This window comes from Rhinopithecus roxellana, chromosome 1, assembly GCF_007565055.1.
Source record: "Rhinopithecus roxellana isolate Shanxi Qingling chromosome 1, ASM756505v1, whole genome shotgun sequence".
In the NCBI taxonomy this organism is placed as follows: domain Eukaryota; kingdom Metazoa; phylum Chordata; class Mammalia; order Primates; family Cercopithecidae; genus Rhinopithecus; species Rhinopithecus roxellana.
The window spans coordinates 32,446,643-32,462,490 of NC_044549.1; the positions used below are offsets into that span (position 1 = coordinate 32,446,643).

At 35.9% G+C, this 15,848-nt stretch overlaps 1 protein-coding gene across 3 annotated transcripts in view; it reads left to right on the plus strand.

Annotated features, from left to right (window-relative positions):
* The window catches only part of CD96 (CD96 molecule), a 108,464-nt gene that overhangs the window by 12,727 nt on the left and 79,889 nt on the right, over nt 1-15,848 (plus strand). For all 3 annotated transcript variants that reach the window (XM_030940831.1, XM_030940826.1, XM_030940822.1), the window contains exon 3: nt 10,897-11,021. In XM_030940831.1, the coding sequence (XP_030796691.1) occupies nt 10,897-11,021 (125 nt within the window). The remainder of the gene's footprint in view (nt 1-10,896; nt 11,022-15,848) is intronic.

The window sequence follows — 15,848 nt, forward strand, 5'->3', positions numbered from 1 at the left end:
CTGTGGGGTCAGTGGTGATATCCCCTTTATCATTTTTTATTGCGTCTATTTGATTCCTCTCTCTTTTCTTCTTTATTAGTCTTGCTAGCGGTCTGTCAATTTTGTTGATCTTTTCAAAAAACCAACTCCTGGATTCATTGATTTTTTGGAGGGTTTTTTGTGTCTCTATCTCCTTCAGTTCTGCTCTGATCTTAGTTATTTCTTGCCTTCTGCTAGCTTTTGAATGTGTTTGCTCTTGCCTCTCTAGTTCTTTTAATTGTGATGTTAGAGTGTCAATTTTAGATCTTTCCTGCTTTCTCTTGTGGGCATTTAGTGCTATAAATTTCCCTCTACACACTGCTTTAAATGTGTCCCAGAGATTCTGGTATGTTGTATATTTGTTCTCATTGGTTTCAAAGAACATCTTTATTTCTGCTTTCATTTCATTATGTACCCAGTAGTCATTCAGGAGCAGGTTGTTCAGTTTCCATGTAGTTGAGCGGTTTTGATTGAGTTTCTTAGTCCTGAGTTCTAGTTTGATTGCACTGTGGTCTGAGAGACAGTTTGTTATAATTTCTGTTCTTGTACATTTGCTGAGGAGTGCTTTACTTCCAATTATGTGGTCAATTTTGGAATAAGTGCGATGTGGTGCTGAGAAGAATGTATATTCTGTTGATTTGGGGTGGAGAGTTCTATAGATATCTATTAGGTCCGCTTGGTGCAGAGATGAGTTCAATTCCTGGATATCCTTGTTAACTTTGTCTCGTTGATCTGTCTAATGTTGACAGTGGAGTGTTGAAGTCTCCCATTATTATTGTATGGGAGTCTAAGTCTCTTTGTAAGTCTCTAAGGACTTGCTTTATGAATCTGGGTGCTCCTGTATTGGGTGCATATATATTTAGGAGAGTTAGCTCTTCCTGTTGAATTGATCCCTTTACCATTATGTAATGGCCTTCTTTGTCTCTTTTGATCTTTGATGGATTAAAGTCTGTTTTATCAGAGACTAGGATTGCAACCCCTGCTTTTTTTTGTTCTCCATTTGCTTGGTAGATCTTCCTCCATCCCTTTATTTTGAGCCTATGTATGTCTCTGCATGTGAGATGGGTCTCCTGAATACAGCAGACTGATGGGTCTTGACACTTTATCCAGTTTGCCAGTCTGTGTCTTTTAATTGGAGCATTTAGTCCATTAACATTTAAGGTTAATATTGTTATGTGTGAACTTGATCCTGTCATTATGATACTAACTGGTTATTTTGCTCGTTAGTTGATGCAGTTTCTTCCTAGCCTCGATGGTCTTTACATTTTGGCATGTTTTTGCAATGGCTGGTACCGGTTGTTCCTTTCCATGTTTAGGGCTTCCTTCAGGGTCTCTGGTAAGGCAGGCCTGGTGGTGACAAAATCTCTAAGCATTTGCTTATCTGTAAAGGATTTTATTTCTCCTTCACTTATGAAACTTAGTTTGGCTGGATATGAAATTCTGGGTTTAAAATTCTTTTCTTTAAGAACGTTGAATATTGGCCCCCACTCTCTTCTGGCTTGGAGAGTTTCTGCCGAGAGATCTGCTGTTAGTCTGATGGGCTTCCCTTTGTGGGTAACCCGACCTTTCTCTCTGGCTGCCCTTAAGATTTTTTCCTTCATTTCAACTTTGGTGAATCTGGCAATTATGTGTCTTGGAGTGCTCTTCTCGAGGAGTATCTTTGTGGCGTTCTCTGTATTTCCTGAATTTGAATGTTGGCCTGCCCTACTAGGTTGGGGAAGTTCTCCTGGATGATATCCTGAAGAGGGTTTTCCAAGTTGGTTCCATTTTCCCCCTCACTTTCAGGCACCCCAATCAGACGTAGATTTGGTCTTTTTACATAATCCCATACTTCTTGCAGGCTTTGTTCATTTCTTTTTCTTCTTTTTTCTTTTGGTTTCTCTTCTCGCTTCATTTCATTCATTTGATCCTCAATCGCTGATACTCTTTCTTCCAGTTGATCAAGTCGGTTACTGAAGCTTGTGCATTTGTCACGTATTTCTCGTGTCATGGTTTTCATCTCTGTCATTTCGTTTATGATCTTCTCTGCATTAATTAGTCTAGGTGTCAATTCTTCCACTCTTTTTTCAAGATTTTTAGTTTCTTTGCACTGGGTACGTAATTCCTCCTTTAGCTCTGAGAAGTTTGATGGACTGAAGCCTTCTTCTCTCATCTCGTCAAAGTCATTCTCTGACCAGCTTTGATCCGTTGCTGGCGATGGGCTGCGCTCCTTTGCAGGGGGAGATGCACTCTTATTTTTTGAATTTCCAGCTTTTCTGCCCTGCTTCTTCCCCATCTTTGTGGTTTTATCTGTCTCTGGTCTTTGATGATGGTGACGTACTGATGGGGTTTTGGTATAGGTGTCCTTCCTGTTTGATAGTTTTCCTTCTGACAGTCAGAAGGACTGTCTGTTGGTCTGTTGGAGATTGCTTGAGGTCCACTCCAGACCCTGTTTGCCTGGGTATCAGCAGCAGAGGTTGCCGAAGATAGAATATTGCTGAACAGGGAGTGTACCTGTCTGATTCTTCCTTTGGAAGTTTCCTCTCAGGGGTGTACTCCACCCTGTGAGGTGTGGGGTGTCAGACTGCCCCTAGTGGGGGGATGTCTCCCAGTTAGGCTACTCAGGGGTCAGGGACCCACCTGAGCAGGCAGTCTGTCCATTCTCAGATCTCAACCTCTGCGTTGGGAGATCCACGGCTCTCCCCAAAGCTGTCAGACAGAGTCGTTCGCGTCTGCACCGGCCCCCGCTGCTTCTGCTGTTGGTCTTCAGCTGTGCACTGTCCCCCAGAGGTGGAGACTACAGAGACAGGCAGGCTTCCTTGAGCTGCTGTGAGCTCCACCCAGTTCGAGCTTCCCAGCGGCTTTGTTTACCTACTTAAGCCTCAGCAATGGCGGCCGCCCCTACCCCAGCCTCGCTGCTGCCTTGCAGATAGATCGCTGCAGACTGCTGCGTTAGCAGTGAGGGAGGCTCCGTGGGCATGGGACCCTCCCGGCCAGGTGTGGGATATATTCTTCTGGTGTGCCCGTTTGCTTAAAGCACAGTATTGGGGTGGGAGTTACCCGATTTTCCAGGTGTTGTGTGTCTCAGTTCCCCTGGCTAGGAAAAGGGATTCCCTTCCCCCTTGCGCTTCCAGGTGAGGTGATGCCTCGCCCTGCTTCAGCTCTCGCTGGTCAGGCTGCAGCAGCTGACCGGCACCAATTGTCCGGCACTCCCTAGTGAGATGACCCCAGTACCTCAGTTGAAAATGCAGAAATCACCGGTCTTCTGTGTCGCTCGCGCTGGGAGTTGGAGACTGGAGCTGTTCCTATTCGGCCATCTTGCTCCGCCCCCCTTCTTGACTTTTTAACAACAGCCATTCTGAGTGGTGTGAGATGGTATCTCATTGTGGTTTCAATTTGCATTTCTCTAATAATCAGTAATGTTAAGCTTTTTTTCATGTTTGTTGGTTGCATACATGTCTTCTTCTGAGAAGTGTTGATTCATGTCCTGTGGCCACTTTTTAATAGGGTTGTTTCTTTTCTTATAAATTTGTTTAAGTTACTTTGTATACTCTGGATATTAGACCCCGGACCCTTTAAGAGGTGATTAGGCCATAAGGGCTCCACTCTCCTGGATAAGATTTGTGGCAATATAAAAATGTGTGTTTATCCCCCTCTTGTCTCTCTGTGGCTCTTCTGCTCTTTTGCCATGTGGGGAGCAGCATTCCTCCCTCCGAGGATGCAGCATTCAAAGTGCCATCTTGAAAGAGAACACTCGCCTCTAACCAGACACCAAACCTGCCAATGTTTTGATCTTGGACTTTCCAGCCTCGAGAACTGAGATAAATAAATAAATATGTTTTTAAATAAGTTATCTAATCTCAGATATTCTTTTGCAGCATCGCAAAACAGACTGAAATAGTCCAGATATTAAATATTTTAGGCTTTGTGGTCCGTAAAGTCTCTATCATAACCACTCCACTCTGCCACGGTAGCATAAAAAGCATCACAGAGAATATGTAAATGAATGGGCCTATGTTCTAATTCAACTTTATTTACAAAAACAGGCAACAAGCCAGATTTGGCCTACAGGCCAAGTTTTATGTCCTCTGAGTTAGAGAATAATAGCAGTGGATCAAGGAAGAAAGGCATTGTTTTGTTTTTCTTAGAATGCGTTATGTATAATTGACAATACTGGAGACGGTTTTAGGTGATTCATGAAACAATGCTGAAAGCTTTAATTGTAGAAAACTCTAAACAATATACAAAAATCACGTGGAATAATTATGAAAAGTATATAGAATAAGGTCCCACATATTGAACATACAACTTCAGCAATTATCAACTCATAGCCAATCTCTTTTATTTAAACACTTATCAACTGCTGCCTTCCAAGATTACTTTGGAGAAAATGCAAGACATCTTGTTTATTTTAGTATGAATCTTTAAAAGATAAAGATGTTGTTTTTAAAAAAAGACATAATCCACCACCAAAACTAAAAAAAAGTAGTATTTAATATTATTCAATATCCCATCAGCCTCATAATGTAACATTTTGGTTTTTTTAAAATTAGGATGCAGATAAACTAGATATATTTTGATTATTTGGAAATTCCCTTTTAATCTGAAAGCTATATTACATTTGTTATTTTTCCTTTGCCATATATTTGCTGAATAAATTTGATGATTTGTCGAGCCTGGATTTTGCTCTTATAGTCCCATAGTATCTCTATGTTTTCACCTTATAGTTAGCCTTATAGACTCTAAGTTATCTTACATTCTTGATAGAGACTTGATCACATTAAGGTTTTCTTTTTTGTTTTTTGGCAAGACTACATGATAGATGATGTATAGTTACATCAGAGGCACATAATTCTGTTACATGATGTTAAGAGTCACTGATGAGCATTCCCTGCATTCATTAAATCATTATGATTTGCCAACTAGTGATATTCTATCATTCCTTAATTTATTAGCTTAAGTATTTCTATAAAGAGAAACTTCCTGTCATTAACTTATTACTTATTTGATGTATAGTTTGTATAAGAAAAGCAGACTAGATACTTGATTCTTTCCCTTTAATCATGAGTTTTCAAATGAGTTGGTTCACTAGTATTTTTAGAAAGTGACCCATAAGTATTTTATGTTAAGTATCATGAATTCACATGAACTTAAACATACTGGTGAATTTCAATTCATTATGGTTATTATTCTTATTCTACTGAAAATGTCCCATATATAAAACCTATTAGTCCTGTGTTGTATAAGTTGCAAATATTTTCCCAGTTTGTCATTTATTCTTACTTTCTTACATTGTTTGCAATGCAGCATATTTCTTATTTTTATGAAATAAAATCTATTACTCTTTTCCCTTATTGGTCCTGATTTTAAGTTTTGGTCAAGAAAAGTTTCTTCATTTCCAAATTATATAAGAATTCACTCATAATTTCTGATACTTGCATGCTTTCTTTTATGAGCATTTAAATTTGTAATGTTAGTTTTCTGGAGCAAAATAAAAACACCTAAATCCACATTTTTATATATCTCTAATGCCTTCTTCTATATTTTCTACTTTTTTTCCCCTTCTGTGATTGAGTTAGGTTTTGACCTGTTTTCCAATCATGAACTCTATCTCTATGATGTCCAATAAGTTTTTACCCCATCATATTAGTTCTTAATTTCTAATATTGTATTTGTAAGTTATTGATCACATTTGATAGATTTTTAATTTTTGATAAATTTGTCCACCTTTTGATCTACTTCCTCCCTTTCTTCTCTGTTTTCTTGAGTATGTGAAAAAGAGTTATTTTAAATCTTTGTTGGATAACTCCAAAGTCAGAAGCATTTGTGTATCTGTTCTTATGTCTATTTTTCTCTTATTTTCTTTTTTGCAACTTGCTCCACCATATCTCCTCTAAACCACTTTGTATTATTATTTTAAATATACTGCATCTATATGAAACTATAAAGTGCACATATATAATAATATATGTATTAAACTCAACAGTTCAGTGTTAAATTAAGGATTTAAAGCAGCAGTACCCAACTTTTTGACACTAGGGACCAGCATGGAAGACAGCTTCCACAGACTAAGGTGGAGGGGGATGGTTTGGGGATGATTCAAGTGTATTACATTTATTGTGCACTTTATTTCTATTATTGTTACATTGTAATATATAATGAAATAATTATACAACTCACCATAATGTAGAATCAGTGGGAGCCCTGAGCTTGTCTTCCTGCAACTAGATGGTCCCGTCTGGGGGTGATGGTAAACAGCAACAGATCATCAGGCACTAGATTCTTATAAGGAGCACACAACCCAGATCCCTCACATGTGCAATTCACAATAGAGTTCACATTCCTATGAAAATCTAAGGCAGCCATTGATTTGATAGGACACAGATCTCAGGTGGTAATGTGAGTGACAGGGAGTAGCTGTAAATATGGATGAAGCTTTGCTTACTCACACACTGCTCACCTCCTGCTGTGTGGCCTGGTTCCTTAACAGGCCACAGACCAGTACCAGTCCATGGCCCAGGGGTTAAGGACCCCTGATTTAAATAATTTCATGTTCTTTAATGAAATTAAGAGAAGAGAAAAGAAAAATAAATATATGTATGGTTTTTATTTACTCACATATAAAGACTACACATATAATTTTTCATATTTACTCATGTATTTACCATTTTTTGTGCTCTTTATTTTACCCCATGATTTGGAGTTACTGTTTGTTGTCATTTCTTTTCAGCCTGAAGAACTTTAGTATTTCATGTAAGACAAATCTACTTGCAATGAATTCTTTCAGATTTTTTCATTTTTAATTTTAAAGGATAATTTCACTGGATATAGAATTCAGAGTGGATTGTTTCTCTTCCTTTTAGCATTTTGAATATATATTTCAACCTCCATTATTTCTGATTAAAATGAGCCACTGGTTATATTATGAGTCTGCTGAATGGGGTGAGCTTTTGTTTTTGTTTGTTTGGTTGGTTGGTTTTTGCTCCTTTCAATTCTACTTTTATAATTTATTCTTTCTTTTAGGCTTTCAGAAGTTTGATTATGATGTGTCTACATGGGTGTCTCTTTGAGTTTGTCCTATTCAAGTTTTGTTAAAGTTCTTGGATACGTAGATTAATTTTAAGAAAGTTTTTTAATAATCAAATATGTGAAGTTTTTGGCCATTCTTTCTTCAAATATTTGATCCATCCCCCTACTCTTTCACTTCTTTTTCTATTACTCCTGTTTCATGTATGTTAGCATACTTGATACTGTCCTATATGGCTCTGAAGTTGTTTTCATTTCCTTCAATCCTTTTTCTCCCTTAAGATTAGATAATTTATATTGAACAATGTTCAAATACACTAATTCTTTATTCAGTCGTCTCAAATTTGCTATTGAGAACATCTAGTAAATTTTTTATTTTTGTTACTGATATTTCAACTCTAAAATATAAATTTGCTTCATTTTATAGTTTTCTATTTCTCTGTTAACATTTCCTATTTATTGAGTCATTGTCATATTTTGCTTTAATACTTTGAGTAGACTAATAATAGCTTCTTTGAAGTCTCTTAAATTCAACACCCGGGTTCACCCAGATTCAGCTGCGATTACTTTTTTCCTGATTATGGGTCACACATTCCTGTTTTCTCCATGTCTCATAAGTTTTTGTTGAAAACTGGACATTTAAAATATATAGATATATTTTTATAGACAGAGCGTAGAATATATATATATATATATGTTGCAACTCTATATTCTGTCTTATTTAGGTTCATTTTGTTTCATTTTAGTAACTTATCTGTGCTTAAATTGAATGTCTCCTTTGCAGTGCAAGGCCATTGATCTCTCTGCTCAGATTTTTATACTAATAGTTATTTTTAAATTTGACTCACAGGAAGTTGCCGCTGCATTGGCAAAGCCTCTTTATTGGTCCATTAATGATTTTGGCAAAAGTTATGCTCAAACACCTTAAACCAATTAGGCTTCCACTCTTTATACATAGATTTATGTGTCCATCAGGGAGTGCATTCAAAGTTGCAGCTAATTATCCAGACTTCCTGGGCTTTTATGTTTTGCTACACTCTTTCGGGTCTCCCCCACTCAGTGTGTAGTTTTCTAGTGAGGGTACAATCTATGAAGTCCTTATTATCAAGACATGACAACAAAGTAAATAAAAACTACAGCCAAATTATTCAAAATGAGCTAAAAGAAATAAAATGATGTAAATTGTGCTCAGGCTAGGTTTTCTAGAGTGTTCAGTATCCCTAAAGTTACCTCTTCTGTTATTTTAAAGATAAGTATTTTACCATTGTACTTTCTGAGTGTATTTCCTTTGCTTCTATCCCTCATGTTTACCTAAATTGCCTCTTTGATTTCTCTTATTGGACCTGTCCTGTTTTATTGGATTCTATGTCCAGCAGTTTTTTCTCCCCATGGCAAGTGTCCTGAGAAGTCCTTTCTGCTCCAGCACTGACAACCTTTCTCTTATTTTTCTTGAAGACACTGGTGATTTGGTGTCTGCAAACTCTCTTCTCCATTTCAGCTACTATTCTTGGATTAATCTACCTGTCTTTCCAGTGATTACCTGTTACTAGACAGAGGGAGGTAGTGCAGGTTCTCTAGTTCTAAGATCCATCACAAGGCCAGTTGACTTTCCTCTGTTTCTTTCTGCACAGTTGCTGATAACACAGTGGTTCAGTGGATTTTTCCCCACCAATTAAGAGGGATGTGTTATTATTTAGTGTTCTTGTAGATATGGTCTATGTATTTTTAGTTTTGTTACCCTATTTATCTTCTTTGTTTTTATAGAGAGTTTCTGGTATATTCAAAAAGTAATGCGACTTATACTGCCAGCTTCCCAGATTCGGGACAAAGTTTACAAAAATACAATACTTATGTATTTGATTGATGTTTATTAAAATATAACTAACATTTGGATTGCATGGACTTCAGAGATATTCAGTATATTTTAAAGAAATATATATATGTAAAACAATTACAATAATTTAAGAATAAAATTAAAGAGTAGTAATGATCATATGCAAATATGGCAAAAAAATATGATAGTAGAGATGGTGTACAAACAACTCCATTTGGAAGTGCTGTGATAGCTAAGTGATTTTTTTCCCCTTTGGGACAGGGTTCTTTTTTTCAATTATGGGCTTGGAGTACTATTTGGAAAGAGCAGTGGAGAGCAAAGAAAGCACTGATCCACCTCCAGAACTTGAGGAATTAGAGTGCAAGAAATGCTGTGGGGATCTGGTTTTAATTAGGAAAAGGAGGAGGAAAGAGTTACCAGTAAAGAAGATAGATGATATTGATAAGAGATTAAAATATAACAAAGATCTAAAGGCTAGATATAAAATTTATAAACTGAGAAACATGCCATTGAAAATGTATACTGTTATATGGCATATATTTATATATAATATTTTTAGACCTAAATTGATACTTTAATCTTCAGTTTCATTTTCCTTGATCAGATAGACTATAAAACTTCATAACCTAGCCTTTTCTTTTTATTTTGATGGACTAATATATAATATATATAACATATATATGTTATATATATATATGCACACACACAATGTTAGTAGCAATAAAAATGTTCATACTCAATGATCCATTAATTATACTTCTGAGAATTTATCTTAAGCAGCTGAATGGTCAGAAGAAAGCTATTAGCATAAGGATGATCCTTGCTATATAGCGTGTAATGGTTTAAAATAAACTAAAAAAACCAAACTGAAAGAGCATAATGATTCAATAATTGGAAATGACTAAATGAATGATGATTAGTATATATGATAAAATGACACAAAGCCCCTATAACTTTAAATCACCAATAGTTCAAGAATCACACAAAACATTTTAAAGTAACAATATACATAACATTCATTGGTAAATAGGATTGCAGACTATGAGAAAATGTGTGTGTATGCAAACAAGATTTGAATAGATATAGAAAAAAGAATATAAGATTTTTAGGATATTTGGATGATAGAGTTGCCTTTATTTATAAATTTCTTTTGATGTTATAGTTTAGTCACAAATTTTTATGTATGTATATAAAACTTTCCCAATAGGAGAGATTACAAAATGGATATTTATCTTCTATTACCTTAAAAATGAAAATAATGAACACTGCTTCCTCAAAGTTTCCTTATATATTTTTGTGTAGTTCCTTTATGGGAGGAATGTTTATAAGCTCTGAGAAGACTATTAGATATGAAGACTGTAAAAAGATCAGCTTTTTAGGGCAGTGAAACTATTATGTATGATACTATAATGGTGGATACATGTCATTATACATTTGTCCAAACCCATAGAATGTATAAAATTAAGAGTAAACCCTAATATAAACTATGAACTTTGGGTGATAATGATGTGCCAGTGTGGGTTCATTAATTTTAACAAATGTATGGCTGTGGAACAGGATGTCCACAGGTGGGGAGGTTGTGGGGTGGATAGAGGAAGTAGATACACTGGAAACTTTGTACTTTCTGGTCAATTTTGCTGTGAACTTAAAACTACTCTAAAAAATAAAGTCCAACAAAATAAAAAGACAGTTAAGGCTAGGTTATGAAGTTTTATATTCTATCTGATCAAGGAAATGGAACCTGAAGTTTAAAGCACCAATTTGGGGCTAAAGCAGAGAAACACACCAAATGAGTTTGATTCTGTGAGGGTCATTTCCTTGTAATTTTTCAGTGTTTAGCAACAATTCTGTGCTCCTCAGTGACTCCGTTTAGCCACTTATACAATGAGGGCTATCGTGGGAGTTGGCCTCTCTGCTTCATAGGTGTACCCTGAGGATAGATGAATCCCTGTACTAAAACTGTTTTTGTCTCTTTGATAAAAAGCACTTTACAAACCAATCAGAGATTCATATATTTTCTACCTTATGTTTTGTTACAGTTACACCAGATGAGTGGAAAAGCAACCATACAATAGAAATAGAGATAAATCAGACTCTGGAAATACCATGCTTTCAAAAGAGCTCCTCAGAAATTTCATCTGAGTTCACCTATGCATGGTTGGTGGTAAGTGTTGCCCTTTTCAGTGAATAACCGCAATGGTCTTTAAACATTAATGAAGTAAAATGAATAAGCAGTAATAATAGGGAAGGAAGCATACAAATGACAGGCAGGCATTATGCCAGTGGTGGGAGGAGGGGTAGGGAAGGAAGGAGAGGACACTCATATTCCTTCTCACAGGCAAGCCTCTGAGTCTGTGAATGCAGTGAATTAATTTATAAATTTGCTTCTAAAGATTGATTTTTATTTCTATCTACATACCAAACCACGATTACAGAAACAACAAAGTGTGATAGTGCCCTAGAAAGGAGCCATATTCAGTAGAAACCCCTACTCACAAATACTTATTTCACAAACAACATATGCAGAGCTACAGACTCCCTTTTCCAAAAACCCTTATTACTGCATCCTGGGAAATATCCAACATTGGCTTAGATTGGGTAGCACAGACTCTAATGCTTGTGAAATATAAGCAGCAAATGTATATGAGACAAGCAGGACTTGTATAAGAAACAGTCACTGCCCAGCTCTATTAATGCCACAGGGAACCACAGGTCTATCGTTGCCATGCCTTCTCATTTAAAAAAAAAAAAAAAAAAAAGCCAGAAATCTGGATTTTTATGACAAATTTTCCAATTTTAAAAATGATGTGTAGAGCAGAAATAAATACTGGTCTATTATTTTGCTAAGGCACTGTAAGGTATAACCCTAGTTATAAATTTTTAAAATTCCACTGAGTATTCACTTTGGCAGTTATGGTGGGCTGACTATTAAGTTGCTTAACGAGTCCTGTGTGATGACTAAACTCTCCCACTACTTTTCTCTCCTTGAAATACTGCAGAATTCATCTATACAGATCTTCATCTAATTGGATTTATGATTTAATTTGGCCTATCCCTTAACATAACTGCATCATTTATCCACTTTGTCTGCCTTTGTTATTTTATCATTAGTCTACACTATTCTGCCTAATGCATCAGTTTATTTTTAAAATCTAAATTTAATCTTAAAAACTTAAAATTGTCTGAGCTTTTTGTCATAACAGATAAACAAAATCAACATGAGGATAATAGTAAATATGAAAGAATTGTGTCATTATTACTTTAATGTTAGTCAATCAAATGGCAGCCAGCTACTAACCAGTGTATATAGTAAACCCCTAAAACTGTTAAAAGCAAATGACAACAAAGAGACAAACACAATTATAGAGGTGACCATAAACATGATTTCAAGAATCACATAACAGGGCATTCATTTAGATGATACAGAATATGATTATTGTATGTTAGTTTTTATATTTTTGTCAAAATGAAAACAAGATTTAAAAATTCTTATTAAACTCACGGATCCTCATGAATATAACAGCTGGCACAATTTGGAAAATACTGTGATTCAGATGGTTGATTATTCGCATTACAAGCTACCTAGATTTTTGTGGACAGTCTTGGAAACTAGACCCTATATATAAAAATATTTCCTTGGGTTTGTGCCAAACCCGAAATAATTGACTTGTACGAAGAACTTTAAATACAACCTACTGATAATTTTTCACTGTCTAGCTATTTTTCAGATAGTAAGTAATAAAAAGAATTATATTTTAAAATAACTTTCCCAAATGGTTGTAAAACCTACAGTGTCTCTTTGTCATCTGTCACAAAACACATTTGCCCTTTTATAAGATTTGCTTTCCAAAAAGTAAGGCTTCCTGGACATTATGCCTATCATTAGGATGAGTATAAGTCCATTGTTCTTAACAAACATGATGCAACATACTTCTGAGAAAAAAGTTAAGAAGTGAGATAATTTCAGGAGAACAGAAACGTACTATACTAAACCTTTTAGTAATGAAATGCATACCTTGCTTCAATATTTTCCCCCAACAGCAGAAAGTTCCTATCCCAATTATCACAGATTTACCAACAATGGCAACTGGTTTAATAAAGTTTTACTGTACATATTTTTACTGTAGTGTTCTTATCTTGTCTCATGGGTATGTAATCTGTTTTTCTAAGCAAATGCAAAGCCTTCAGTGTGTGTCTTTTATGTGACTCTGAGCTTCTCCTGGACAAAAAGTTGTATCGCTCATTTTAAAAATCTCTAGCATCTAGTATAGAGTCCAGAGCATGGGTACTCATAAATACTTAATAAATACTTGAATTAATTTGTTTCTATTTGTCCTCTTTCCCCACAGTCTTATTCATTGTTCTCATATTAAATTGATGATCACTAAATTCATGCTGTTTGATTGTTTACTGAGTGGCAGCTCATTAAGTCTCAAAGACTTGAGGACTGATGAGTCACCGTGTATCAAGTAGCTGCCTTTAAAGAAACTAAGAAGGCCATATAGACATTACCTTTGGATTCTGCCAGGACCTTTAGAGTAAATGAATGCCAGAGAGTGCACGTAAGGTCACACAGTGAGAGGGTGAATCTTAGACATCCACTAGAACCTCAAGCCATGCTGCCACTTTAAAGAATACATCATGATACAGACAACTTGAAGAATCTTTCTAAAGAAACCTTTCTTCAAAGGGAACATGGTGTTGGCAAATGTGCTAATTAAAATCCTATAGTGAATGTCCTTTCAAAATGTCCTCTCATTTACATCTATGCCCCACACTGTTGATGGCTGTAGGATTCGGCCAGTCTTTTAAACCAAATAATGTCCTTAAAAAGTAGATTACATAGGATGGTTATAGTCTCCCTTAAAGGAGAACAAACTTCCTAAATAAATGGAGAGAACAAACTGCCTGACAGTGCACAACCCACACCCTGGGCTCATGGTTAGAACATCCTACAGCAAGGAGGTAAAGGAGTGGAAAGGAAAAATCCCCACATGCATGCAAGTGCAGAAACCCATGATTACTGTCTTTGGGCTGTTCCATGCTCATTATAATAGTAAAAAATACACCCATAAGTAGAGATTTAAGATGTTGAGACATGCCATGTGTCTACCAGCATGTACAACAATAGCACATGCATATCCAGAGGACCATCCAGAACGTGCTTAATAGCAACACACCTTCCTACCCCTTCATGAATAATCATATGAAACTCATAAAGGGAGTTTCTCTAGTGTCAGTCAGCATCGTCTCACTTTTGAGTAGCCCTCTGTGATCAGCGGTGAGTGTACTTTTGCTTCGCAGTAAGCTCTCTTACCTCCTTTCACTTTGAACTTGCTCTCAAATTCTTTTGTGCGGTGAAGTCAAAAACAAACTGGTGCCACTGGCAACACTTATGTTAGGGAATAAGCTACAACTCTTAGTATCATAATTGCTACATGTCTGCAAAGGACACAAATATTCCAGCCAATCCATATTTTTGGTCTTTAATCTCTTTTTAAACTAATAATAATAATCATAATGATAAGTCTATTGTTCTTACAAACATTATATAATCTCTTTAGAAAGAGATTACAACATAAAAGTGATGAAGGTGAGCTCAGGAGAGCAGAAACTTCCTATACTGAACTCTGGGAAGCTTCAAAGGCCTTCTGACCCAAGTGACGCATGAAACCTTGGAAACAATTTACAAACTAAAATTATCTAAGTCACTGAAAAACGAAAGTGATGTCTTCCTGTATGGGTAATTTTATAAAAGCTAATTAATTCAATCATGACCCTCATAGGAAAGGTTATTATTGGGATTCTGTCTTATAAAATAAACTCTTATGCTACATGTGCCTGATCTCATGCTAAGGCTGTGTTAAATGTGTTAATGGGACACACTCTGTATTTTGGGAAGTTACATTGCAGGACTGGGAATACACTGAGGTAGACAGACATCAGGTGCAAATGGAGGGTGTATCTAACATTCATCCAGCATGAGGGGTAACTAAGTAAACACAAAGGGTTAACCCTTTAATGAAGACTAATAATCTATGTGAATGGAGGAGTGATGCATAAGAAATCCTAGAATATGTGTTTTTAGATGGGATGCAGTTGGAAGCTAAAAAATAAGTGATATTTTTCCCATTTTATGCACTGGGACATAAGCATATAGTCATTAAGGAAATTCGGCAGTCTTATTCTGGAAGCTTCTAAATATACTCTAATATTCTGTTTTCATAGCATACTATCGTCCTTATTTCCCACAGCATAAATTTCAGTTCAGTCCAATAAACATATGTGAATCTGTTTTGAACCCTAAGTCCTGTAGGGATACAAAATTATATTGGACATATTTCCTACCATGACATATACCTTTAATAAAAAGGTAAAAAATTGCAGCATGGGAAAAATAGTTCAATTCCGACTAGATGGACCTGGAAAAGCTTCTTAGAAAAGGTTATATTTGAGCTGGATAATTAAATAGTTGACTGGCAAAAGACAGACTTACACTACACCAAGGCCCTGGGAACTTTAAGTACAAATTGGTAGTGCAGACGGGAAAATGTGTATGAGGAAATATTCGTTTCCGAAGTCAGTGAAAATAAAGAAATTCATGATTTTTCTCTTTAAAATCATGAAGAGAAGGACAAGAATATTTCCAATTCAAACAATCCAATATTAGTGACCAAAGCACATAACTACAGATGCTCATCTATCTTAAAATTTTTATGTATATCTTCAATATGCTCTTATTTAATATTTGTGCTATTTATGTTAAAAGGTAAATGGTACTCTAGACAATGTTTGTTATGCTTATGGATGTCTCACTATTCAGAAAACAAAACTGTAACCTCTTACCTGATGGCAGCTGATTCTAATTGTCTTTAATAAAAAAATAAAGTGCTAGCCGAACTGCAAAGTGTTGATAACCAACAACAATGATTAGAAATATATTGTTCTGGTGCTCTACAAAATGGACATAGGAAGCTTTGCAAGCAGCTTG